Source organism: Podarcis erhardii (genome assembly GCF_964252035.2).
Source record: "Podarcis erhardii genome assembly, chromosome: 10".
In the NCBI taxonomy this organism is placed as follows: Eukaryota; Metazoa; Chordata; class Lepidosauria; order Squamata; family Lacertidae; genus Podarcis; species Podarcis erhardii.
In genome coordinates this window covers 61109671-61137257 of record NC_138500.1, presented here as the reverse complement: position 1 = coordinate 61137257, position 27587 = coordinate 61109671, and the positions used below count along the sequence as shown (strand labels likewise).

At 42.6% G+C, this 27587-nt stretch overlaps 1 protein-coding gene across 2 annotated transcripts in view; it reads right to left on the bottom strand.

The window, feature by feature from the left end:
• The window catches only part of PLXNB2 (plexin B2), a 342708-nt gene that overhangs the window by 20498 nt on the left and 294623 nt on the right, over positions 1-27587 (bottom strand). For both annotated transcript variants that reach the window (XM_081877780.1, XM_081877781.1), the window contains exons 18-30: positions 25524-25660; positions 22488-22658; positions 21936-22071; positions 20277-20489; positions 19470-19646; positions 16849-16985; positions 15317-15417; positions 10890-11119; positions 8312-8493; positions 6913-6979; positions 5338-5484; positions 1010-1166; positions 137-237 (exon numbers count right to left, since the gene is read on the bottom strand). In XM_081877780.1, the coding sequence (XP_081733906.1) occupies positions 137-237; positions 1010-1166; positions 5338-5484; positions 6913-6979; positions 8312-8493; positions 10890-11119; positions 15317-15417; positions 16849-16985; positions 19470-19646; positions 20277-20489; positions 21936-22071; positions 22488-22658; positions 25524-25660 (1956 nt within the window). The remainder of the gene's footprint in view (positions 1-136; positions 238-1009; positions 1167-5337; positions 5485-6912; positions 6980-8311; positions 8494-10889; positions 11120-15316; positions 15418-16848; positions 16986-19469; positions 19647-20276; positions 20490-21935; positions 22072-22487; positions 22659-25523; positions 25661-27587) is intronic.

Below are 27587 nucleotides of genomic sequence, written 5' to 3'. Positions count from 1 at the left end.
CAAAGGCAACAGAAAAGATCTACTCATAGATTTGATAGGAGAAGGAGTACACGTTGTCTCAGCCAGTTTTTTTTTTTAAAAAAGAAAAGCTGTGTGTTACCAAAAAGCAATCAACAGATACTAACAACTTCCTTACATTATAGTGCATCAGGGTATTGATGCGTTTCCACCTGCCGTCTCTTTGGGACGTTAAATCCAAGTCGGAGAGTATCTGTGCAGTAGAGCCTGGACGCCACTCTGAGGAGCAATTACGAGAAAACAACAACACATTGTATATTGTATCGGTGTGCAACTAAACATAATTCACATCCGAAATGAGTTTTCCATTTAGTAAACCGCTGAAGCATTGCAAAGGTTCCCAATATCTGCTCTCTAACCTACTCCCAAATTAGCCCTGCTTTAAAAGAAAAACAAATCGTCTTTGTCTCCTGAACAAAATATGAAAAATGCGAAACTAGTTTGCATGCAGTGATTTACCCCAAAACACATCTCCCAAAAAACAGTGCTGTAAAAATAGTCAAAATCTTCAACAGTGACTCATAATGCAAATAGGAAAGCGAACAGTTTATTTAAGGGTCCAGCTTTTCAGAATACATGTACAGAATTACTGAGACCAAGGTCCTTTAAGACATTTCTGTTTGTTAGTCATGATGAGTAAGCTTACTTTTGATCACTTAACTGCTTTGAGGTATGGTTGTTGTTTTACAAACAAGCAGTATATAATTTGTATGAAACAAAGAAACAAACCTGTTAACAGGCCTTTGTTCCGTTGACAACTAAGCCGAATTATAGACTATTACGTTGGATTACTTCTTTGTGAATAGGTCCAAAATATTCTAAACCAAAGGCTTTTCATATAGGTCAATATTTAAAATAATTTATTAACACAAATATAAAAGAACAAGAGTACAAGAACTTGCTAAATCTAGGTTCTTCCTGTTACTATCCCCTTTTGACACCAATGTATTTATTAAATGGCATTAATAAAAGAAGCAGAACCGAAACATACCAAGAACGACATTATCAGGCTTTGGCCAGTGCGAATGAGGCAGATTTCGATAGACTTGGTCAATGATCTTTTCTTTCACTTGCGAAATAGTATCACAGTTGAGCACTTTTACGGGTACGGATTCTGTGCCTTCATCTTGTACAATCACATTCACAGTCTGAAGGATAGGAAATAACATGGTTATACAAATTAGACAAGGGGGGGGGGGGAATCAATGCTTGTACTTATTAATTCCAAAAGATCAAAAATTTAGACACCTGTACAAAACCTTGTATGCCCTCATCTCCATAAAAAAGACAAGGAGAGAAAAAAAATAAGTCAATGAGCCATTTTAGTCTCCACACCATTTTCCCTATTCCGAGTATACAGAAAAGAGACTTCAGTGAATGTTCTTCAATACAGTGTATTTCTATACCACTGATACTGGATCTTGGGGACTCCTTAAAAGCAGGTTTCAAACAGATACAAGTTATTAGAACTATCTACCATCTGCAGCTGCTTAAATAATGAATTTCTTAAACAGAAGAAATGCACATTTTTAAAATTTATTGCACTTTCAAAACAAAAGAGAAAGTGCTTGTCAGGATAGTGAAGTTGTTGGAAATATTTTTTTTTCTGGTTCCAGAGACACTCCTCTTCTTATAGGACTACAGAATCTTCAGGCATGTAGCATCTATCAATTTTAAATAATAGGTATTTAAGCCTGTAATTACAGGTGGCACATTTAGTCTACAGAGTCATATATTGGGTGGTTATGTGTTGGCCTTTTGATTATAATTTTTTTAAATCTTACTGCAGCTATAATTGTATTTTGTTTTTATGTGCTATAACCTGCCCTGATACCTGATATTGATGCTTTTGAATTATAGTGCTGGAGGAGACTCTTGAGAGTCCCATGGACTGCAAGAAGATCAAACCTATCCATTCTTAAATAAATCAGCCCTGAGTGCTCACTGGAAGGACAGATCCTGAAGCTGAGGCTCCAGTACTTTGGCCACCTCATGAGAAGAGAAGACTCCCTGGGAAAGACCCTGATGTTGGGAAAGATGGAGGGCACAAGGAGAAGGGGATGACAGAGGACGAGATGGTTGGATAGTTTTCTTGAAGCTACCAGCATGAGTTTGGTGAAACTGCGGGAGGCAGTGGAAGACAGGAGTGCCTGGCGTGCAGAAATGGTCCATGGGGTCACGAAGAGTCTGACACGACTAAACAACTAAACAACAACATACAGTATTTAAGGGTTCTGGCTGTGCTGAACTAGCATAGGGAAATGTCCCCAAATACTGACCTTGGATCCACAAGACTGCCACTTATCATATTGGCAAGAAAGGGAGCATTTATACATACCTGATTAAATGGTATGGCAGATTAATGTTGGTAATTAACTTTGCTAGCAATTACTTTTCCTGCTATTAGGGTCCTCTGGTTTTCAGACCGAAAGGACTGGGAAAGCACGCAATTCTAATAACCAAGAAAATAGACGTGGCAATATACCAGTATTTATTTTCTGTCTCCTACCCATAGACACAATGCTGAATGGTTATTCAGCACCAGCAGAACAGAACTGGGGTGGTGGAAGAAAAGATTGAGGGACTAGAGTGGGTCATTTAAAAATAAAAGGGAGGGAGGGAGCGAGCGAGCGAGAGAGAGACCCCAAGAGGGTCTTGATGGGTCCCTAAGTAAACTTTTGGACTTAGACAGTATTTGGGCCAACCCACAAATATTAGTAACCAATCAAATCGTAAAACAAAAAACCCAGCCTCTTTATTTTTATTCATTTATAGAAGTATTTATATACTACCAATTCATGAAAAATATCAAGGAGGTATACAATCTATTCAATAAAATACTGTTAAAAAAATCCAAAATAATCCAAATAATCATTAACATGTCTAATCAAGAAAATGTAAACAGCTTCAAGTGATGCCTGGAAGTCATTCGTGGGTTTTCCTACTAAATCTTGGCTAGAAAAGTATTCTATGGCACAGGATGGTGATATTAAACGCCCAACTTCTAGTTGAGGTCAGCTGGGCTTCTGAAACATGGTGGAGAACTAACAGAGTTTTTTCTGGATGTTCTCTGCAATCAAAGTGGGATATAAGGGCTCAGGGGAGTCCTTAAAGCATTCTGGACCCAAGATGTTCAGGGCTCCGTATATATATTAATACATGAAATATATTTATACAGTGGTGCCCCGCAAGATGAATGCCTCACAAGACGGAAAACCCGCTAGACGAAAGGGTTTTCCGTTTCGGAGGCGCTTCGCTAAACGAATTTCTCTATGGGGTTGCTTCGCAAGACGAAAAAATCTTGCGAGTTCCTGCGGGTTTTTTTTCGCTTTTTTCGCCCTTTTCCTAAGCCGCTAAGCCGCTTATCAGCTGATCCGCTAAAAGCCGCTAGACTGCTAATAGCGCTAATCCGCTAAGCTGTCAATGGGCTTGCTTCGCAAGACGAAAAAACTGCTATACGAAGAGAATCGCGGAACAGATTCTTTTCGTCTTGTGAGGCACCACTGTAACAGCATAAAGAGACTGAGGTATGGGGTGAGTTTTGCTTGCACTCTTCTGTTCACTCAAAACAGCAGTGCTGGCTCTTTTCCCATGCTGTTTTATTTTTCTTTTATTAAAATATATCTCTTCCCTTTCCCCTTGATTTGAACTGTCAAGATTTGAAAAGTTATATACTATGTCTAAAAGTCTTACAAACTCCTTGTTCTTCCCATACTCCCCCCCAACATTCTCTTTCCTGAAAAATATATTAAATGTGCTTTCAAACAGCACTTTGTAAGTGTTTTTTATTAAGTTTCTTCTGATGCCACAGTTGTGCCATTGCACAAGTCGCTGTCAAACAAAATGAAATCGTTTCTAGTAATGCCAATAAACACGGGAGAATTTCCCCAGCAGTGTGATTTTTCTAGATGAAGAATATGATAGCACACTTCTGCAAAGCCCAGTCCCATGATCTGTTCGTGTCCACTAGAAGAAGAAGAAGAAGAGTTTGGATTTGATATCCCGCCTTTCACTCCCCTTCAGGAGTCTCAAAGCGGCTAACGTTCTCCTTTCCCTTCCTCCCCCACAAGAAACACTCTGTGTGGTGAGTGGGGCTGAGAGACTTCAGAGAAGTGTGACTGGCCCAAGGTCACCCAGCAGCTACATGTGGCCTTTTAAATCTTTCATAAGCAAGTCAGAGCCGAACGAGATGCGATGTAGCATGTGCCTTTGTATAGAATCACAGAATTGGGATCCCAAGGGTCATCCAACCCAACCCCCTGCAGTGCAGGGATCTCAGCTAAATCAAGCATGGTGGGGGGGAATTTAACCCTTTCCTCCCCTGCTTCAGGCCTAAGGAATTTTAATCCCTCCTCTGAAGCGAATACTTGAATCCAGAGAGAAAATTCTCCATTGCAGCCAATGGGGATTTCTCCCCAAAACCAACTTCTCAAGAGGGATTTTTTAAACAAACAAACAAACAAACAAACAAACCTGCATATTTGATGCAGAGATACTTGGCTCTCAGATTCCTCCCAAATGGCGGGTCACATACAAACCTAACCATGCCAGTATGAACAGCACAACTCCCACCATGCCATCTGGCCAAGTGGGCCTTCTGATCGATGCACACCAGAGGGAAGGCAGCAAAGGACTTGAGCAGAACATGCTGACTACTGATGGAATGTGGGTTAGAAGAGTCTGGGCGGGAATGCAATTTATAATGGGCGAAGAGAGACTGCAAAGCTAGGACATTATAAAATTCACAGCAGATTAAAGAGCAGCTTAAACACAACTCTCCTGGATCAGATCAACGGGTCCGTTGGTGATCGGTACTCCCCAGAATTTCACAGCTCCGAAATGAAGGCGTCAACCCTTTTGTTCCACCCAGTGCCATACTGTATCTGAACATGGAGATTCAATTCAATCAGGCTATTATGGCTAACAGCCATTGACGGACCTACTATGTTTCATTTATCTAGTCCCCTTTTTTAAAAACTGTCTATGTCATCTGAATTGTTAATTTGTGTTTATTCGTTTGGAAGAGAGACTTCACATTTGGAAATGCCATTACCTTTTCTTCTTTGGGTTAATCCACTAAAATACCAAAGGCTTCATGTCAAATTATTGTGTTCAAGTCAGGGCAAGAAAATTAATTACTTAATCGTTATGTTTTGGCCCTATGGCACTTCTTCATTATCTACGTTTTACAAAAACAAAACAAAAGCACCCCCCCCCCAAAAAAAAACCCCACACCAGCTGGGTAATAGGGAATGATGCATTTCAGAAGGATTCTATTTTACCAATTTCCTGAAAGAAATGTCTATAAACGTTACACACCAGTTGTGAATACTCCACATCGTCTCCCAGCAAACCGGTGTCATTCAGTGTGTATTTGGCCTTCATTTGCACAGCATCCACAGGGCCTTTTTCCACTTGATGTTTGATAGCCTTGAATAACTTATAAAGAGGTTCTCCTGCGTTGTCCTGTAAAAAATGGTGAGGGAAGACAATGTCAATATTAGCTATGTTTTGACAGATAAACAGTGGCAGTGTGTGAGCAAACACAGAACCCTAGCCTGACATTATGAGTACAAACCTTCCGTCCTTCCTCTTGCAGATGGGGATTAGCAACTTCTGATCCCATTTTGCTGCAAACCATAAGCCATATTCATGCAGTTGGAGGCATGTGGGATAAAAGTGAGGAGCTGGCAGATCAGGCATGCAACTCAACTTACATTTATGCATGCCCTGGCTGCTTCTGACCTTCACAGGTTGAGTACGATGGTCTGAAGGCACATTAATCTGAATGCACTTAGAAGCCTCCCCACAATAGGGAACTTTGCATTATCTGGGTTTTGGATCATAGGGAGGCTTCTAAGCCTGTTCCCCTAAACACACTTTGGTTTGTCCTTTAGATGTTTATACTGCAGGAAGGCTGGAAGCAGACCTGTAATGTAGTGGGATGTTGTGGGCAGGGTTTGGTAGCCTGCCACTTCCCGAATTGTAGTTCACATATGCTCACCTGGAAGCTATAGTTTTCAGTTTCATCTAAATAAGTAAGCTATGGTTTGCACTTGCCTGAAAAAAACTGATGGCCTGTGCCTCAAACTAGATTTAATGAACACTCACATCAGAATGCTCTCTAAATTGATAGTTACACTCTTTTATATACAGATAGGTAGCCGTGTTGGTCTGCCATGGTCAAAACAAAATAAAAAAATTCCTTCCAGTAGCACCTTAAAGACCAACTGAGTTAGTTATAGGTATGAGCTTTCGTGTGCATGCACACGAAAGCTCATACCTATAACTAACTCAGTTGGTCTTTAAGGTGCTACTGGAAGGAATTTTTTTATTTTGTTTTGACTCTTTTATATACTAACCTTTTATGCTCTCCCACATCCATTGAATGCTCCTAACCCTTCTTTTAGATTCTTTTAGTTTCTTATAGTCCTTTAGATATACCTTATGTTTTAATACTTTTTAGATTTCCAAAATGTTTTACAGATTCTAAATCAGGCAGAGGCAAACTCGGCCCTTCAGATATTTTGGGACTACAAGTCCCATCATCCCTGACCACTGGTCCTGTTAGCTAGCGATGATGGGATTTGTAGTCCCAAAAACATCTGGAGGGCCGAGTTTGCCTATGCCTGATTTAGAATCTGTAAAACATTTTGGAAATCTAAATGATTGTACCCCACCCTACTTATGCTGGTCTATGACCACAATCAAGATTTGATGATGATGCCTGAAAACAAGAGTTGCAGACCAAACTATGGTTTATGGTTTACTCCCTCCCACCACGAGGGAGATGGAAGTACATGAGGCTGAGGCTTATTTGTAACACCAAACTGTAGTTTGGTTATTATGCCAAAACACAGCAAGTGTAAAGTGTGCATGCATTTCAGACTTTACCTTGAGGTACTGATATAAACATATTGACATCCAATTAGAAAGCATCCTCTCCACCACAGTTTCTGATCTGAAACAAATGAACAAATAAATGTTGAACTACATGGCTAGTGTAGCCTGAATTCATGCGTTTGTCAAGAGCTAAAATCCAGATTCTTTCCTATATTCCTTACCCAGCACATACAATCTCATGTAGATTCATTCTAGGCACGTTTTGTAATGCGCATTCTCACTTACTTGTGAGCAAACATGGTATAGTACTTAGAATGTTGTATTCTTTCCCCCCTTAGCCATTTAAGTGTTAATTTGTAGGTGTTTTCCTGGTGCATCGCAAAATCTGTAGATTAAGACATGCAGTCCTCAATGCGAAGTTCTACTTTCTAATATAAGGTTGAAAATAGATGGTGTTGTGCGGATGCCTGATTATCGTCTTCCAAAGCAACTACTCTATTCCAAACTTAAAAATGGAAAGCGTGATGCTGGTGGTCAACAAAAGAGGTTTAAAGATTGTCTCAAGGCAAATCTAAAAAAATGTAGTATAGACACTGACAATTGGGAAACACTGGCCTGTGAGCGCTCTAGTTAGAGAACAGCCTTTACCAAAGGTGTCATGGGCTTTGAAGATGCTTAGACTCAGGATGAAAGGGAGAAACATGGTAAGAGGAAGGCATGCTTGGCAAATCCACACCATGATCAACTCCCACCCGGGAACCAATGTCCCCACTGTGGAGGGACGGACTCATAGTTAAAATCATGTTTATGGAAGAGAATCTTACTCGGCTACGAGTGATCGCCAAAGAAGAAGTAGTATTTTGATACCAGTAGCGATAGGGAAGTACCCTAAGAATATCGTTCAATCAGTACTAAATTAATTGCTATAACAAATATGCCACAGAAGAATCTCTAGGGTCTTCACTGTAATGTAGCTATCTGAGAGAAACGTCCAGACAAGGATGCTTTTCCTGCTGGAGAAACCACAGCTCACAACTCTGGTTGTTTCTCTATCACATGACAGGAGAACATGCATTACATTCCTCACTGAAAGGATGTTTTATATCCTCTGTTACTGCAGGGCAGGATAAAATGTGTATGGTTCTTCTCTTCCCATTGTATTCTCAGAACTGCACAGTAAGGTAGATTAGGCAAAGACATGTAAGGATTGGCCCCAAGGTCACCCAATGAGCTTCATAGCTGAGTAGCGTTTAGGACCCAGACCTCTTCAGCCCTACTCTTACATTCTCAAACATGTACTAAAGTTCTTAGAATCCCAGTGCACAAATAGTAATAGATGTATTTGAGAAGGGAGGCAACAGGCACAATAAGTTGTGTTCTGTTAAAAATGATGGGAGTTTTATTTCATTTACTTCAATGGAAACTGGGCAACTAAAGAAACCTTCCCTACCTTCTGAGCATGAGTTTGGGATTTTTGGCCACAACGTACTGCTCCATCAGCTCCAAAAACAATGTCCTCATGATGTCCGTATAGTATTCTAGCTTCCCATGCAAAGCCACAGTCAAGAGAGATGCAAAATACACTTTTGCACGGGCAGAGAATTCTCTTTGGTTTTCTAATGTGTGAATGAACTAAACAAACAAAACAGAAAAACATCAGGTATGTGATTCAGAAACTGAATTCCATTCCATTCATTCATTCATTCATTCTGTAACCAATTCCAAAAAGACGAATCACTGGGTCCACATTTATATGCTTCCTCATGTACAGAAACAGGGACACACTTCTGGCCATACCCCCCGCCAACATAGAGTCCCTATTGCTGCACCACCCTCAACCTTTGCAGGGTGAACATGGATGTGTGAAAAGGGAACACTTTGCATGAACAGCTGCTTCCATAGAGGGGCTTCCACTGAACAGGAAATCCACCATATCGGGTTTTCCCCTTGTGTGAAGGTTCCCCTCTCAGATTTAACCAATGAAGATTTGAGGCAGCACAGTAGTGAGATGCAAAGAATTAGGGTCAGAAGTGTGGCTCTGATCCTGCTGCTACAAGTAAGTAACATAAAAGGTAAAGGTAAAGGTATCCCTGACAGTTAGGTCCAGCCGCAGATGATTTTGGGGTTACATGCTCATCTCGCTCTACAGGCCGAGGGAGCCGGCGTTTGTCCGCAGACAATTTCCGGCTCATGTGGCCAGCATGACTAAGCCGTGTTGGGCAAACCAAAGCAGCGCATGGAAACGCCATTTACCTTCCCACCGAAGCAGTACCTATTTATCAACTTGCACTTTGATATGCTTTTGAAGGTGGGCAGGAGCTGGGACTGAACAACAGGAGCTCCCCCAGTCATGGGGATTCGAACCGCCAACCTTCTGATCGGCAAGCCCTAGGCTCAGTGGTTTAGACCACAGCGCCACCCGCGTCTCAGTAAGTAACTTACATGTGAGTAAATGTAGGAATAAGGCTTTGGGCAAAATATACCACAACAGTACTAACTAGAGCTTGGCATTTTATTTTATTTTTTTTTGCCAAATAAAGTGATGCCTTTGTTTAACTACGCCATTCAGCATTGTGTTTGTCATTTGCAATATGATAAACTTCATTGAACAATGAACTATCACACTGCCATTTGGTGCATATGTTTGGGACACCATTTGTTAAAGGAAAAAGGCAGAAATGAGGATTTCTAAAGCACAGTGGTGCCCCGCAAGACGAACGCCTCGCAAGACGGAAAACCCGCTAGACGAAAGGGTTTTCCGTTTTGGAGGCGCTTCGCAAGACGAATTTCCCTATGGGCTTGCTTCGCAAGACGACAGCCCATAGGGAAATCTCCGGGACAGTGGGGAAGCGCAGCTCGTCTTCCCCGCTGTCCTCGGACCTCCTCCGAAGCCTGGCGGCGGGGCGGGGACACCTCCTCCCGCCGCCGGGCTTCGGAAGGATGCCCTGATGCCGGGCGGCGAGGCGGGAACGCCTCCCCCCGCCGCCCGGCATCGGAACGATGTCCCGAAGCCGAGCGGCGGGGCGGGAACGCCTCCCCCCGCCGCCCGGCTTCGGGGCGGGAAAGCCTCCCCCCGCCGCCCGGCTTCGGGGCATCGTCCCGATGCCGGGCGGCGGGGCAGGAACGCCTCCCCCCGCCGCCCGGCTTCGGGGCATCGTCCCGATGCCGGGCGGCGGGGCAGGAACGCCTCCCCCCGCCGCCCGGCTTCGGGGCATCGTCCCGATGCCGGGCGGCGGGGCGAGAAAGCCTCCCCCCGCCGCCTGGCATCGGAACGATGTCCCGAAGCCGGGCGGCGGGGCCGCGAAGCCTGAGGAGCGCTCCCGCTGCTTGCGGAGAGGTCCGCGAAGCCCGTCCTGGACCTCTTCTGAAGGCAGGCGGGGGGCAAAAGTCTTTGTCCCCCCTGCTTGCCTTCCCAGGGGCTTTTAAATTGCCCGGACAGCGGAGAAGTCCTCCGCTGTCCCGGGCGATTTTAAAATGCTGCCCGCCAGAAGAGGTCGGGGGAAGGCAGTTTCCATAGGAACGCATTAATTGATTTTCAATGCATTCCTATGGAAAACCGTGCATCGCAAGACGAAAAACTCGCAAGACGAAGAGACTTGCGGAACGAATTAATTTCGTCTTGCGAGGCACCACTGCATTTCTCAGTTAAGTCTCAAAGAGGATACAAATGATCTATATAAGATATACAACCTTTTACTCTTTCTCAGATTGAAATTTTATTTTAAATAACTTTTAGATCTAGGCATTTTAAAACACTGCTTTTATTTATTCTCACACCGAATGGCTAGTGCAGTGATCAAATTGGATATGAATAGTTCATGGAAGGAGCTAATAATATTTCAGCTCAATATCATACAGGGAATGACAGGAGCAGTGTCAAACTACTTGAGATATTATTTACGCTGTTCACACAGCCTTTTGCAAAATATACATGGCAAAAATATGCAGACTAATTTTGTTTGTTGTAAATATATGTCAGGCAAAAATGCATTTCAAGGACACAAAAGGACCTTTCACTTTTTACTTACATTAATGAGAAATGATTTACTATTGAGCAGATTGGAGAATTGATTCAGTGCCTGTTCTACGGTTTGCCGTCGAGCTTCAGGAATATCCAGCCTCCCAGTGATCATGACATCTTTTTCTCCATCTTTGGATGGCAGGAAGAAGACTCTGTCCGTATATGTTTTGTAGTCCAGCACAGGAATTCCTACTTCGTTAACATCGTTTGTCTGATCTTCCATTTCTATCATCAAATCTACAAGAGGCAACATTTTAACGATTTCAGTGGAAAATAAACTATTGATTCAGCCTTTGCTACTTTGAAGGGGGAAACATCAATATCCTGATTTTTTAACTGAAGCACCCTTTCAACTTTACTTCCATTTCCATTTTGGTCTCATTTAGCAAGATTTGCACCTTACAGTAAAACTTGTTTTCCCAGTGGAAGCTCGCTTAACAGAATTAGTTGCATGAAGAAATAATCTTGACAGGAGTTTCAATTTAGAACACAGTTGTGAGAAAATTACTTTATTTACTGGAGAGTAAATGCATTTTGCATTCTAGTTTGAGATAAAAACTATCTGGAGCCAATGGTCTTGTTAACTGGGACAGCATAAGAATGCTGTATGGTACTTATCCTATGTACATTTCAAAGTATTATATGGATTGCTGTAGCCTTCCATGCAAAACCTACTGAGACGAAGAGACTGCCATGTTGTAAGGCCCTTGAACCAAGGTCTCACTCCTATGTTAAACTCTATATGCATTAGAACTCACTGGCCCAATGTTCAGGCTGGACACTGAGGGCCTTCTTGGCAGTGGTGTCCTCCCATCAGATGTCAAGGAGATAAAGAACCACACAACTTTCAGAAGACATATGAAGGCAGCTCTGTATCAGGAAGTTTTTAATGTCTGATGTTTTATTACATTTCTATCTGTGTTGGAAGCCACCCAGCCAGATGGGCGGCATATAAATAGCAATTATTATTATTATTATTATTATTATTATTATTATTATTATTATTATTCCACCACCAAAGGGCCTGTCAAGTTTGTGTGCTTATTTCGGAAGACAATTACTATAAGAGCAAGGCATGGGAACTAGTCCAGTTTTTCACACTCTGTCCCTGCCCTGTTACCTCAAACCTAAACCTCAAGGCCTAAAGGAAATGCTTCTCCCTCTGGACACAAGAGGAGCACAACATCTTCCTCATCCCAAATCATTCTTTGGAAAGTGGGGGAGAGGAATGAAGCCCAGTATACAGCAAAGCTGAACTGTTTCCAGAAGGGAAATACGCTCAGTACAACCCACTACTCCCTCCGGCGGATGTGAAACCATCTTCTGTCTTGTCCCCCATGATTATGTCTCATTGTAGCAGTGACCCCCCAGCCACTAAAAATCAAGCTTCCCACTATCTGTAGAGCATCACCCTGTCTCTTATTTCCACCTCGAGCTAGACTGTGACAGGATGCTGGAAACTGGGATGAGTGGAAATGAATTGGTTGAGTTGCTTCTGATCACCTCAGTGAAAGCCTGCTCTGTGGGATTTGGCTCTAAGGAATTTAGCACCCTCCAATGTGATCGCTACAGGGAGATTTACCTATGAAGTTGGTTTGGAAGCCGCAACTAATGCAGAATCCACAGATTGCCTCTTTATGGGGGAAATTCGCAGGAAGAACATAACTAATATCTCAACTCACTTAGACCGACTGCTTCCGAGCCCAGTTCGAATCACTCGTGATGACTACTGAAGATCCAAATGGTCTTGGCCCTGTGTATCTAAAGGAGCTTATGTCCTTAGAACTATGGACAAAAGCCATGTTCTGCATCCTATTCTATGCAGGGAACCTCAGGCCTGGGGGCCCAATGTCCTCTTGGACATTTTCTGAGGCCTCACCTCTCACTGGTGTTGCTTTGCACCCCAAGGGTTGTTGCTTGGTTAGAATGTGTCCTTGCACTCAGATGATGCCTCTTGTGTGTCAGGATGGAGGGCAGAGAGGAGTTTGTGAGAATATGTAGACTCTAGCCCACTGTACAAAGATAACATTGATGTTTGATGCTCTACCCATTTTGCCTCTGGCCCCATCCATCACTGCCATGTGGCTCTCAGAACGTTGTCCAGAAGGAAATGTGGCCCCCAACTTTACAGAGTTGATGGCAGTAAGGGCACAGGACCAACCTTTCTTCATAATGTCATACAGGGATGTGTCCGGTCCCCTCACTGGATATAAAAACACTGCACTTTCACAAAGCTATTCCCGCAGGCTGTTCTGTGTTGTTTTTAACTATTGCATCATTTTAAACTGTGGAATTTCTAACAGGCTGAAAATTCATTCCAGGGCTGTTACAATTTCATTTTTATTGCAAACTACGTTACTACGTGCTACATGAATATCGGCGAATCAAGTACAAGGATATGTAAAAAAACAGAACACTGACAATTTATAACCACAAAACATATTTTATCGGGAATTCGTGGGTCAGCATTCAATGAATTTGTTACTGTGTACACACATGAATATCATGCACACCATGGGTTTGGTAAGATTACAAAAAGATTGTTTCACCCAAAAGTGTTCATATGAAGATATGGCAGGAATGCATAATGCTCGGAAATGAGAGGGCAATGAAAAGCTCTCATTTTTCTTTCAATATGAAGAAGGTCTAATAACGAACAGTGGATTTTTGTGCAGCTGCTATGATTTTTTAAACCAAGGTTCTCTCTTTTAAGAACTGTAGCATTTGAGTCAAATTGCATCTCTAACAAATGTTAGTTAAGGGAAGCAAATGCGAAAAACAGTCAGATTATAAGGCTTGAAATTCATTTAAAAATCCGTCCCTAATAAAGCAACTGAGAGAACAGTTCAGAGGTTAGTCCGTTTATTTGGGGTTGGGACATAGCTGCTATGCCAGTTAAGTCTGAAGTTTCTCTTTTTATCATTTTAAAATATAAATGGCAGATAGAACAGTGCATGAAGGAGCAAAGATCAATATGCAAGTACAACTAGGCTATTGGCAGGAAGGAAGGAGGTTAAATAGTTCATTCGTTATCACTGACAACACATCAGGTTGATAAAAGAGCCTTTAAGTTTTGACACAGGAGAGGATGAATCGCTTTGTCACCTTACAAAGGCACAGAACAGAGGGCTTCTGGTTTCTTGACTGACCAGTACTCAGAGTCAATCAACTTGTTGTCTCAGCAATATTTTTCATTTACCCCCCTTTTCTTTGTTTTGTAAACATTCCCTATGGTCAGAGAGCAGGCTGTCACATAACCAGTGAGCACTGGTCCTTTTTGGCAAGTCCTCACCAAGCTACAAGTCAAACTCAGTCTGGTGAAACAGTCAGAACTGAAGGAAAAGGACAGAGCTGGAGAAACAGGATCAATTTTTAGGACAGGAAGCAGGCCAAAAACTAGACAGGAGCTGGCAGAAGATGCAAAAGCAGTTAGCTGTACTGGTCCATAAGGGTGGGGAAAAACCCTCCAAAATCCAGAGTTGGGCAATACCTTTACTGGGACTAACCAAAATGTCTCAAAAGTTTGACATCTGGTAAGTTGTTATACAAAGGAGGGGTGGGAGGAGGAAAAAACAAAGTAGAAAAGGTAGGCTGCTGTTATCTACCAGTTGATCGGGTTGGAAAGGAATTTTACTCATATCTGTGTGCCTTAACTAAGAAATGCAGGATTTCTGCCTTCCTCGCAGCTAAGTCAAGTCTTAACTACATTGGTCCGTATTTCTGGCACAACTTCTCGCTCAGGGCAATTAGAGGCCTCCCGCAGGAGTAAGCAAAGATGGACTCCCTTGCTCCCCACTGGGATTAGGGTGACAATTCAAGGCCCCATCCCAGTTTGACAGCTGGCACATCTGCCGTACCCCCAAATTCCAGGACGGGACCATGGTATCTGTTTGTGAAGTGGCGAGCCCAAGATTCCTACTGCTCCCAACAATGTTTTTCTAGCGTGTTAGCGCAGTTGTGCCAGTTCAGTAGTTATAGACTGCCTGAGGACTGGAACCTTGTCTAATGCCTAGGCAAACGATGTGACCAGCAGCCAATAAAATGTTTTGGCCATTTGTACCCCGTTTCAGCATATTGCTCCTTCACCTGCCACCCCACTCCAAACTGCTGCCACAAACTGCGTTATAGTAGGAACATCTTCAGGGCGAAAGAGGCCTGACTATTTCTCCCTGTTGCCAGTTTAGTTCCAGGTACTTCTTTGCCTTTTACATTAAAAAACAAACCCCGTCGGTTCCTTTTATGTATTCTCTTTTTGACGGCCTTTGCATTTAATTGCCACATGACTATGCAATGCACATGTCAACACGCTGTAATCTAGAATGGTTGCGCCTTCTGCATATCCTCAGAAGGCAGTTTAAGGCAGACAGTGGCAGTATTTCGACACATCTTGTGATTTCTCCGGAGGCCCCACAAGAAATTAGGTATAAGTCATACCTGTAAATTCCTTTTTGCACCGGTCTCTGACGCTTTCCTCCAAGCCTTCAAGTTGTGATTTAATTTTTTCGTATTCTCGTTCTGCTTGTTCGCTTTGCCGTCTATAAGGAATAGAAACAGAGAGAACAGAAAAGTTACAGGCTGTAAAAATAAATCATTTTACAACACAGCCATGCAAAAGGCCAGAGGGATCTTCTGATGCGCAGTCTTTTTCCTCCTGATCTTTTAAAACTGAGAAGGCAGAGGGGTGGGGGAGAAGAAAAGAAAACAATAGGCTGAAATTTAAGCTGGCACAAAATTAACAAGGCTTTATTGATTTTACTGCAGCCAGGATTGTTTAAAAATTTACCTCAAAGAATGGATTTTATTCAAAAGAAAACTATTAACTGTTGAATGAAGTTGAGTAATAATTGCTGCTGGCCTATTCCACAGTTGTTTATGAACCTGGACTAATGGCTGTGTGCTTTATCAATACCGTTCTTAATGCTCAGGTTAGTTGCAGCCTTTCAACATTAGTCATGTGCAAGTTTCAATTTAAATCTCATTGCTGTAACAAGCACTCAGATTACCCTCTACACAGTTAGGTCCCCCCCCCCCCGAATATGTTTTCCTAACACGTATTCATTCAGAAGGGAAACACACAATTTTGAGCATGGGGAACTAGTTGTGAAAAAGAAGAAACACTTGGAGTATCCTGTAGGGTGCAAATGTGTTCAGACACTGCACAGAAGCACAGAACCTGTGGAGTTTTCAGTTGTGTGACTCATATTCTGGGTTTCCACAATCGAAACAGATTTGATAACCTCCACTCATTTTTCTGGTCTTTCGTAAGATAACTCAGATATGAAACAATGCCTCTCCTTGCAAAAATATACATCATAAAGATCTCAGACCCAAGGTCATCATAGATTCCCGCCCACCCCCAGGAAAGATTCCTGAATACAGTGGTACCTTGGGTTAAGTACTTAATTCGTTCCGGAGGTCCGCACTTAACCTGAAACTGTTCTTAACCTAAAGCACCCCTTTAGCTAATGGGGCCTCCGGCTGCCGCCGCGCCACCAGAGCACGATTTCTGTTCTCAACCTGAAGCAAAGTTCTTAACCTGAAGCACTATTTCTGGGTTAGCGGAGTATGTAACCTGAAGCGTATGTCACCTGAGGTACCACTGTAATGACCTTTTGTTGTTTTCAATACCATGTTAGAAAAAATCATCTGCCTTTGCTTTGACTAAAGATATACAATACATACCCACCTCCCATCATGACATGTACAGAAAATGCAAAGTAAACCATTCATCTTAATATTTAGAAACCTTCAAAAACCGGCAGAAAGAAATGCTAACCACATCTATGTTCCCCACATCCTGGGTTGAAAAAAAAAAGCCCTGAAGCAAAGTGATATTCTATTTCACACAGAACCGCATGTGTGAACACTGGGAATCACCACAAATAATTTTCTTCATATTTCTCTTAACCATCAGCTTTTGCCTCCGGCATTTCAATATTATCTGATGACTGATAACCACATCTTACCTGTAGCAGAAGATTGAGATGATGATAATAGCCACCATGGGAATTAATACCAATGGCAAGATCAAGCCTAGTGGTATGTCACTCACTTGGGTATACTCCACTCTTCCTAGGATCCATTCTTTGAAGCCAAATTTCACCTATATAAATAAGTGCACTTTGTAAGTTAATAATCAGACAGCATTATTTTATTATGCGCTATGATGTTTTAGATCTATGCCCCTTTGTTCCCCGTTCCCCGGAACAACTGAGCTTACATTCCCAGATATATCCAAAGAGTATAATATATTCAAATGTAGGATAGATAAAGTCCAACCTTAAACAGTATTATGAGTGCCCGGTTAACTTGCTTATAGCATTATCCTAACCATGTCTACTCAGAAGTAAGTTCTACTGAATACAACGGGGCGTTTACCCCCAGGTAAATGGGGTGAGGTTTGCAGCCTAACTAATTACCGTATTTTTTGCTCTATAAGACTCAATTTTTCCCTCCTAAAAAGTAAGGGGAAATGTGTGTGCGTCTTATGGAGTGAATGCAGGCTGCGCAGCTATCCCAGAAGCCAGAACAGCAAGAGGGATTGCTGCTTTCACTGCGCAGCAATCCCTTTTGCTGTTCTGGCTTCTGAGATTCAGAATTTTTTTTTTCTTGTTTTCCTTCTCCAAAAACTAGGTGTGTCTTGTGGTCTGGTGCGTCTTATAGACCGAGAAATATGGTAATCCTTACTACATGCTAACAATTCAAAATCATCAAAATGGGAGAGGATGAAGGCAGGCCAGTGGGTAAGGATAGCACAAACACAAACCACAGTGAAGGGATTGCCCAGCATAAAACATCAGGTTTAATTAGAAATTTTTACCCCACCTTTCAGGCTTAAAGGGACACCCAAAGTGGCTTCTAAATTAAAACACAGAATTAAAATAACAGTAACACCAATACAACCAAAACCAGGAGCATAACGTTGATGACAACGGCAGCAAGGGGAGAGAGAATGATAAGAGGTCAAAATAAAATATGGCAAAACTACAATAGGAGATTATAAACATAGGGAAGATTACATGCATGGAAATCATAAAAGAGAGTCTTTCTACTCTCCCCCAAAAGAGGAAGCTAACTGGATCTCTCTAGGGAAGGGGGTTCTGCCAGTGGCTGACTGCCTTTAAGAAGCAACTTGCTTAAGAAGCAACACAGCCAACTTGAAAGCGGAGCAAGGCCTCAGATGGGTATGCAGGTTTAGTTAGTCCTTCACTTAGTATTGCCCTACCTAAATCCGACTGCCGCCTACAAAGCTTTCAACTCTATAAAGTTGCAGAATTTAACCCAGAATTAAATACTAAATACACAATCAAAATCAAACACAAGACCAGCAACAAAATTATTAGATCAATCCAAATGTTTTAAAAAACAAATGTATGTTGACTAGACATCTAAAAGACAATAGCAAGGGGATCTGGTCACTCCTGCACACCAGGAGTAAAAGGTAAAGGACCCCTGGACAGTTGAAGGTGACTGTCTTTCAGGCCAAGGGAGCCAGCGTTTGTCCACAGACAGCTTTCCGGGTCATGTGGCCAGCATGACTAAATGGCTTCTGGTGCAACGGAACACCCTGACAGAAACCAGGGAGCTCGGAATCACCACTTACCTTCCCACTGCAGCAGTACCTATTTATCTACTTGCACTGGTATGCTTTCAAACTGCTAGGTTGACAGGAGCTGGGACAGAGCAACAGGAGCTCACCCTGTTGTGTGGGTTTGAACTGCCGACCTTCTGATCAACAAGCCCAGGAGGCTCAGTGGTTTATACCACGGCACCAACCATGTCCCAATACACCAGGAGTAGCAACATGGGGCCTTCTAGATGTTATTGGACTCCATCTTCATTAGCCTCCAGCCATCATGACTAATGGTCAGGGATGCTGGGGGTTAACTGTCCACAAGCATCCTCAAGGCTCCACACTGACTACGTCTGCTGTAAACATTAAGTTGTGGTACTGTATATCTGATGGATTGAATGTATTTTTATTGTTTCAACTTCGTAATTTTCTTTTTTGGATATCACCACAATATTTGTGAATGGTGAGTGGTTTATAACTTCTTTCTTTAAATAAATCAGACCGCAGTTCCCTGGGGTGCATTTCCCAGATCACATGTTTCACTGACTCCTCCAAAAGTACTGCTTCCTTAAGCAGCTGCTTGGGGTTGCTTGTGCTGGTAGGGTGGCCCTGAATCTAGACCAGAGTTTCCCAAACTTGGGTCTCCTCTCCAGCTGTTTTTGGACTACAACTCCCATCATCCCTAAGTATCAAGAACAGTGGTCAGGGATGATGGGAATTGTAGTCCAAAAGCTGCTGGAGACCCAAGTTTGGGAAACACTGATCTAGATTGATGCACATTTCAGTACCAGTACAGCCTAGGCCCTAGCAAAAGAATGCTAACACTTGCTTTCACACATTCTGTTTCTAGGCAAAGAGTGGCAAACTGGAGGGTGGTTTTCTTCTGCCTGTGCTCTTTGGAAGCACAAATCATGCGTAAAAGAAGGCTCTTTATTATTGCCACTTCAAAACAAGATGCCCTCTGTGCCGCACACCTTATATGTGTTGTTAAAAAGACAGATAAATGTGACCTACGCTGAATTCTGGCAGGTTATTAACCGTATCTCTCTTCTGCCTTCTCTTGGGCGGGGGCTGCACTTCAGGTGGCTCACAGTACAAATCGTTCTCCGTCAGGGTTTTGATGACGCAGGGCTCCTCTCCCACAAATGCTCGCGCCTCTTCCAACGTCATAGCTTTGTTGAGATTACTGCCCTAGACAGAAACACAGAAACACTAAGCCATCTTAGCTATCGGCTCGCTTCGTGGTGTCTGGGAGCGGAGGGGAGGAGAGGGAAGGAAAAGGATAAAAGCTTTCATGATTAATACATTCATGTTTCGCACAGTTCCATCTGAAAACCAAACAGCTAGATTTGATATCGATGTGGAAGAGGAAATACCCTCAGGGTAGCTGACGTTCTGAGGCAAATCTGTAAGCCTTGTTCATGGAAGCTGTTCCTGCAGGGCAACGAGAGTGCCGGCCTAGATTTACAATATCCAATATCATCCCCTGGTGGCAATAGGGGGTATAAATAAGGTCAAATAATGTCAGGAGAACTTGCTGATAAGGAATCAGTTCTTGATTTCAGCAAGAAGAAACCCCACTGACAAGAAACCTTTAGAGGCATATGTCAGCAGGCAAAGACAGGTCTCCCCCACCCCTAAGTAGCACAAAAAAAAAAAAACGGAATTTATGCTCCTCACATTCAGACAATGCTAGTCTTTGAAAACAGTGTTTGGAATTATTCCAGTCAACCGTTTGCATCAGATTAGGAAAGAAAGCGCCAAATGCAAATATGAAATGGCAAAGCACATTGGGAGAGGTCATTTTCCTGACACACTTACCTTTGCGTGAATAAGTTTATTGACTTGTTTTTTGACACCGTCAGTGAAGTTTTCAAAGGTTGGATCAGCAACATATTGAAAGTCTTTTCCCACCTGATGACCATCCATTTGGAGAACCACAGTAATTCTGTAATTTTCTGGGTCCTCCAGCACCGGTGGTGATAAGAAGACTAGAGTGGTGTCATTGATCTTTGAGATGGTTTTTCCTTCAAACTAAACAAACAAACAAACAAACAAACAAACAAACAAACAAACAAACAAACAAACAAGTATTGGTGATCACTGGCAGGTAAATTTTTACATTTTTTCTTTATTCTTCCTTCCCTCCTTGTCTCACACATATACAAGCAAATTCAATGTGCAAGCTGTCACCTCTCTCTTGCAATCTCATACACTTTAGTCCTTTTTCGAAAGTTGGTATTTTTGCTACTGCAGCACTGGTAATTCATCTCTGTGTCTATCGAATTGGTAAAAAGCATGCACTACTTCATATGCATTGTTTTAGGATGGATGATCATAGGTGTATCCCAGTGTATAAACAGTGCATTTCTGAATAATAAGTTTAACTGGACTCCATTCTTGCCATCTTTGACACAATTAATTTTGCTAATCATTTTTACACCATAAACTGTGAATTTCACTTGTAGTTTTATGCAGTGTCAGTGCTTCTTCCAAATTAACCTTTGCATACTAATGTGTGAGTTTACTGCATGGGTAGGCAAACTAAGACACGGGGGCCAGATCCGTCCCAATCGCCTTCTAAATCCGGCCTGCGGACGGTCCAGGAATCAGTGTGTTTTTACATAAGTAGAATGTGTCCTTTTATTTAAAATGCATCTCTGGGTTATTTGTGCAGCCTGCCTAGTGTTTTTACATGAGCAGAATTTGTGCTTTTATTTAAAATGCATCTCTGGGTTATTTGTGGGGCATAGGAATATGTTCACCCCACCCCCCAATATAGCCCGGCCCCCCACAAGGTCTGAGGGACAGTGGACTGGCCCCCTGCTGAAAAAGTTTGCTGTCCCCTGGCTTACTACATATCAGATCATGTTATATAGGGGCTCATACAGGGGGGGAAACTATTCAAAACATTAAAATTACAATTAATAATGTGACTAAAACAGGAAAAAAGCAGCAACAGCACAAAGATCAAAAATCCCCTTGGTTCCTTTAACATATTTCCAGCTGGGCAAGAAAACTATCCCCACCTTGGAGTGGGCACAGCAAAATTCCTTCTTATAGGAATTACGGTAATAGGAGGGAAATGGAGGGGAAATCTGCAAGAGTACCACATAAACATTTTCCTTAGCTTCCTCCCTGAGTCGTGTGAGCCCTGCAGGGCTTACACATGGCAATTTGTGCCCCATGGACTCACCCTTTTCCAATTATGCCACTCAAAACCTATTAATTAAACCCTAAAGTTCTTGACCAACTACTGAATCCACTAAAACTAACAAAGAGAAATTTCAAGGGTTTTTGGATTAGGTACAGTTTCAGTATGAACCGACTGGGACCCTGTGTCTCTTCCATGAGAGCCCTGGAGGGTAGCAACATGAGAATGAGCCTGTGATCTTTGGATGCAGGGTGCTATAGAAATTTAATAAATGAATAAAATACTGCCCACACCACACTGTGTTTCTGTACAGAGACGATGGTTACCTTTTGTTCCTCCTCTGTCTGCCTCTTCCTCCTCTTCCTTGATGATCTCTCGACAAAAGGCTTAAATATAACTTTCACAGAGAAATGCTGGATAATATCAAAACCAGCTCCAACGACAGTAATATTTCGGCCTCCACTAAAATATAAAAGCACAAATAAAACCATGTATACCAATGTTCTCCTAATGTCTACTCAGAGTAGACTTGGTGAAGTTCAAAGACATTTTAAATGGGTTCCTTAATGGGTCTTTCCTGGAGTAGGGTTAAGTTGACTGTAACCCTTAATCTGTTTCAAGTGGAGAAGGAAGAAAGTCATGAGCATCTTATTAATTTGATACATTATTCTTAAACAAAAGAGAGCTCTGCCTTTCTTGAAGGTGATGACTTCTGTTTTAGAAGAAATATACAATTATGCTACATTTATTCTGATTGCTTAGACCCAGGATACATGTTATCTAATAATTACATTGAAAGCAGAGAGGGGGGAAACCTTATAATTTCAGCTCATTAAAGCTGAACACTTTATTTTCCTACAAAAGAAATATTTCATTACCTGCAAATACTGACTTCAGGTGTGATCTTGCTAACTGTAGGGTTTTCACTGTAGGTAAACGGTTCATTTTCTATCCTTCTTTCATTGCTTCCATGCCATACTGTTACAGGAACAGGCCCTTCCTTGCTATTTGGTCCAGTAACGCAAACTATTTCTTGCCCAAATGTGATACTAAATTAAGAAAAAAGGAGAGAGAAAAATCACATCAAGACTGACTTCTACAACCTCCTGAACCCCAGCCCACAGGAAAATGACATCTTCATTTCCTCAAGTGACACAGAGAATACCAGCATTATTTAGTCTAACATTTAGAATATTAAAATGGGGCCACATTCGATATAATGTGCTGACCTTTAAAGTCCTAAATGGCCTCGGTCCAGTATACCTGAAGGAGTGTCTCCACCCCCATCATTCAGCCTGGACACTGAGATCCAGCGCTGAGGGCCTTCTGGCGGTTCCCTCGCTGCGAGAACCAGTTACAAGGAACCAGGCAGAGGGCCTTTTTGGTAGTGGCGCCCGCCCTGTGGAACACCCTCCCATCAGATGTCAAGGAAATAAACAGCTATCCTATTTTTAAAAGACATCTGAAGGCAGCCCTGTTTAGGGAAGTTTTTAATATCCTGTATTGTTTTTAAGACTCGATTGGGAGCCGCCCAGAGTTGTTGGGGAAACTTGGGGTATAAATAATAAAGTATTATTATTCTTATTAAGGCTTCATAAGAGAAACAGTGAATGTGAATAAGCATGAACATCTGAGAAACCAAGTTCACTAACATCCAATGCAAGTACCCCTTTGTGCTGGGTATTTGGGAAGGGATAGAAGGGGGACGTCAGGAGAGCAAAGGAGTGATGTGACCATGATTAATTGACTCTGGGGTTATGGCCCAGCCTTGCCCCTCCTATAGATAGCTCTTTAGATACCTTTGCTCAGGGTAGTACTTTTGTTTCATTTTCAGTGTCACAAGCAGCTGGGACATTGGTAAGAGACCACAGTCAGGGTTGGTCTCTCCCCAAATGAACCCATGGGGAAATCTCCTTAAGGGGCCTGGTGCATATGAGTTAACAGCCCAACCCATCACGAGACTATGCCAACTCTATCCCTAGGCTGTTGCTGTTGGGCTGCCAGAGTGGTGGGTGCTTCCAGCCAGTCTTCTTCCAAAGTCCCTTAACATGTGGGCTGCAGGTTCTTCTGCCAGCACACAGACATTCAACAATATTGGAGTGTTCCTGCCCAGATAAGGACAAATTCGTGGAAGTTAGTTTTGGACTGTTTTGACCTAATGCTTTGTATGACTTTCATCTTTCCCTGATGTCCCATTCAGATGTTTGAGGACCACCTTCACTTTAAGGTTCCAAAACAAAATGCTATGGAAGCTTGCCTATTTTTAAGTGAGATCTCTAGCCAAGGGGATCTGGTGATCCTTTCTGAGTGTTGACGTATTTTACCAAGTAATTGCAAAAAGCAAAGGAAGTCCTGCTTTCACTCTTCTATATACTTCTTTATGCCTCAGTTAGCTTTATTTCTCTCCAATAATTTCATGTCAGTCGTAGACAACCCTGCCCTCCACAGCCGAAACAAACACAAGGAAAGTGCAATAGTAAAGCCCTATTTAAGTCATCAGAGTAACAGAATGAACACGACACTTGCAGACAACACTATATGCAGCTTCTGTACAAATTACCCATTTCCTTTGTCTTTTGACTTTAACATTTAAGGTGATCTTCACAAATTTAAAGCACTTTCCTAGCTCTGTTGCTCAGAGCACTGCAATCTGGTACATGTTTTCAGTGATAGGTGCTGACTTGCCGATATCTGTTAACATGCTTCCTGAAAAGCTATTTGGCACTCTAATGGCAATGCAACAATACTACCACATTAGAACCTATCACAACAATTGCACTTCACATTTTACTGTGCTAACTGTGTACTAGTCATCGATGGTTCAGACCATGCCGTACTGTATGACCCCTTCTCAAGAAGGGTCACAATCCATGCTACATAAAAAGGAATAATCTAATGTATGCTGCTGAGGTCTTTTTGAAAGTTTGGTGATGAATAATAATCCAATGTGGGTTAAACCACAGAACCTAAGACTTGCCAATCAGAAGGTCGGCGGTTCGAATCCCCGCAACGGGGTGAGCTCCCGTTGCTCGGTCCCTGCTTCTGCCAACCTAGCAGTTCAAAAGCACCTCAAAGTGCAAGTAGATAAATAGGTACCGCTCCAGCAGGAAGGTAAACGGCGTTTCCGTGTGCTGCTCTGGTTCGCCAGAAGCAGCTTAGTCATGCTGGCCACATGTCTGCGGACAAACGCCGGCTCCCTCGGCCAATAAAGCGAGATGAGTGCCGCAACCCCAGAGTCGGTCACGGGTCAGGGGTTCCTTTACCTTTAATAATCCAATAAAGGCTGATTCCATGAATATCTCTCAGCAAAGACTGAAATCAGAGCACTGTGGCAGCTTTTAGCTCGGTTGGTTAGAGCGTGGTGCTGATAACACCAAGGTTGCAGGTTTGATTCCCATATGGGACAGCTGAATATTCCTGCAGTGTTGGGGTTTCTTCATATGTACGTTGTCCATGATATTAGGCCACTGTAAGAATCATTAGTAATGTTTCATCGAACAATACCCACATGGCGAATCAAGTATGAGCTATGAACCTTAGCTGTGTGTTCCCCTACTAAAATATATACGTGGGAAAGGAGGATAATGTGAGAACTGACCCCTCTGAGGATTGAACTTCCAAGAGCTGTTCATCTAAGTGGCTGCTTGATTCTAAAGTCATATACTGTGGACAAAATCAGTGTGAACTCACACTAATTTGATTTAGATAAAATGAGAGAAAATATTAAGTTTCCGTTGCGTCATTAGGATCTGCGGAAAACAGTCCATGGGGGAAACAATTTAGGTGGGGCTAGGGTAATTCAGAGGATGCTAAGATGGCTGAACGTTCCACTGACAGAGGTTAGAAATCTACAATATAGATGGCATGACCACACCTAAGAGAGGAAAGGCAGCTTTATAAGTCCTTATACTTACACTTGACAGGGTACATTATCGAGGTAAACTTGAACATCTTGAATAGAGCCAGTGTCCAGGTTTGTGCCACTGATAGTTAGGAATGTCCCTCCAGCTTTGGTACCAATTTGAGGACTTATTCCTGTAGGTTCAGGATCCTGTCATGAAGAAATCAAAAACTGGTTAAATTCAGTTTTTACTCTCACAAAGGCACTTTTCTAGGTTTGGAAATACTACCATGAGGGGAAAAGATGGACCAGGGAAGAAGAAATGAAAGAGATTATGAACCGACTTCTATTTAAAGCTTACACTACTCTAAGCTGCTATTGATTTCAAGGCCTAAGCTACAACATAATGGATTAGCTGCCTGTTCATTTTTTGAGGATTTCATTTTGGGCTTACTGTTTTCAGTCATGGTTTCAGTGCTTCTTCCTCACACTTTCCTGGAATATAACTGTTATCAATGACATGAGCAACAAAGCAAGGCCCGCAGCGTTGTGAGGCAACGTGAAAGCAACCGGTTTTGATATTTGCACAGAAGGCAACTGTCCCCTCTTATTTTTTGTGGGAAGTTGGCTAATTTGGAAAGTATCACTTAAAATAGGTCTGCAAAACTTGTGATAGTCTTGAGTCAAATATAGCCCAGCACAAGCTTGATAAACTTCCTGCCTTGTGCTGCAAATGTGGGATGTTGGAAGTGGCAGGCCACATTAAATAGGTGGCAGTCTGCATTCAACTCGGTGACATGTTGTGTAGGAGACTTGACATAGCAAGGGGCTTAGCAATGCTGTGAAAACGTACCGTTCTATGGTTCTGGGACCACCCAAAATTTGCTGCAAACTCACCTACTATCAAGGCTTTAAAATTGTAACCTAAATGTACCCTGTGCCTGATTGCACAGGGCCAAATCACAAAGGCCAAATCTAGGGGCGTCTTACCCACGGAGGCTAATGGCGTGGGGTGCCAGGCTGCCAAGTTCTGGAGGGTGCCAGGGAAGAGGCAGAGACTGGACGCAGTGTCTCCCAGCATCAGCTCGCTGCCCTCGCCCGCCTCCGCCATGCCGCCCGCGCTGAAGCAGCACCGCACCCGGAGCCTCCATCTGCCATGGCCACAGTGGCACGAAGTGTACAGCTGAGCTGGAAAGTGCCCCGTGTAGCCTCCACCTCTTCCCTGCCGGAGGAGCTGCCCTCCAGCTGCTGCCCACCTCCTCCAGCCCCGCCAGCAGTGCCGTCCTCCCTAAAAAAAGGTTGACAACTCTGGGAAACGGGGGGGGGGCGCGGGGGAAGGAGCTTTGCACCATGGCACTAGATATGCTTAAGACGGCCCTGGCCAAATCACATTGCAAAGGCCAAATCATACCAACGGTTTTTTAGAAGTGCAAAAGCCTTTTGTAAAATTAACATCTCCCATATTTTGCAATGTATCTTAGCAGAGTATTAATTGATTCCATAGCTCATCCTCTGAAAACATGATGCAATTAAGCATAATGCTATCTCGCTTTATCTGCTTTACACTTTCACGAGCCAGTTTAATCAACTTCAAACAATTAATTCAAAACTTCTTCCTCTTCTGTTGTTGTTGTTGTTTTATATAGCCCTCTCCCAAATTTGCAATATATTTTGACTAATTGGAACTAACTTCAGCCTTGCCCACAACCCTGTCTTCTGTTGTCAGTTCCTTCATGCCCTTTATTCACCAAATTTATCAAAACTTTTATTTAATAGCTGGAATATCACGCACACCACAATCCTGTGTATGTTTACTTAGAAGTAAGCTCCGGGGCAGCCTTAATGTCTCAGTGTTTAAGAACTGTCAAAGTCTTTTCATTTGGAAATGGAATTATGTATGCAGCCTTCAGAATTAAGAGCACCTAATTTAAGAAGAGGCAGACAGCTGCATAAGATTAAAATCCTTGCTCACTTTTACAAAAATGTCAACACCAGGCATCCTGCAATATTGTTTTAGGGGTAAAGATAGTCTATGTATGTAGAAATGTGCAATTTTTAGGAGATGTTTTAGATGCTCTTGCAGGAGACACAAGCTTTACATCATAAAAACTTGAGGGAAACTGGAATGCAATACCAC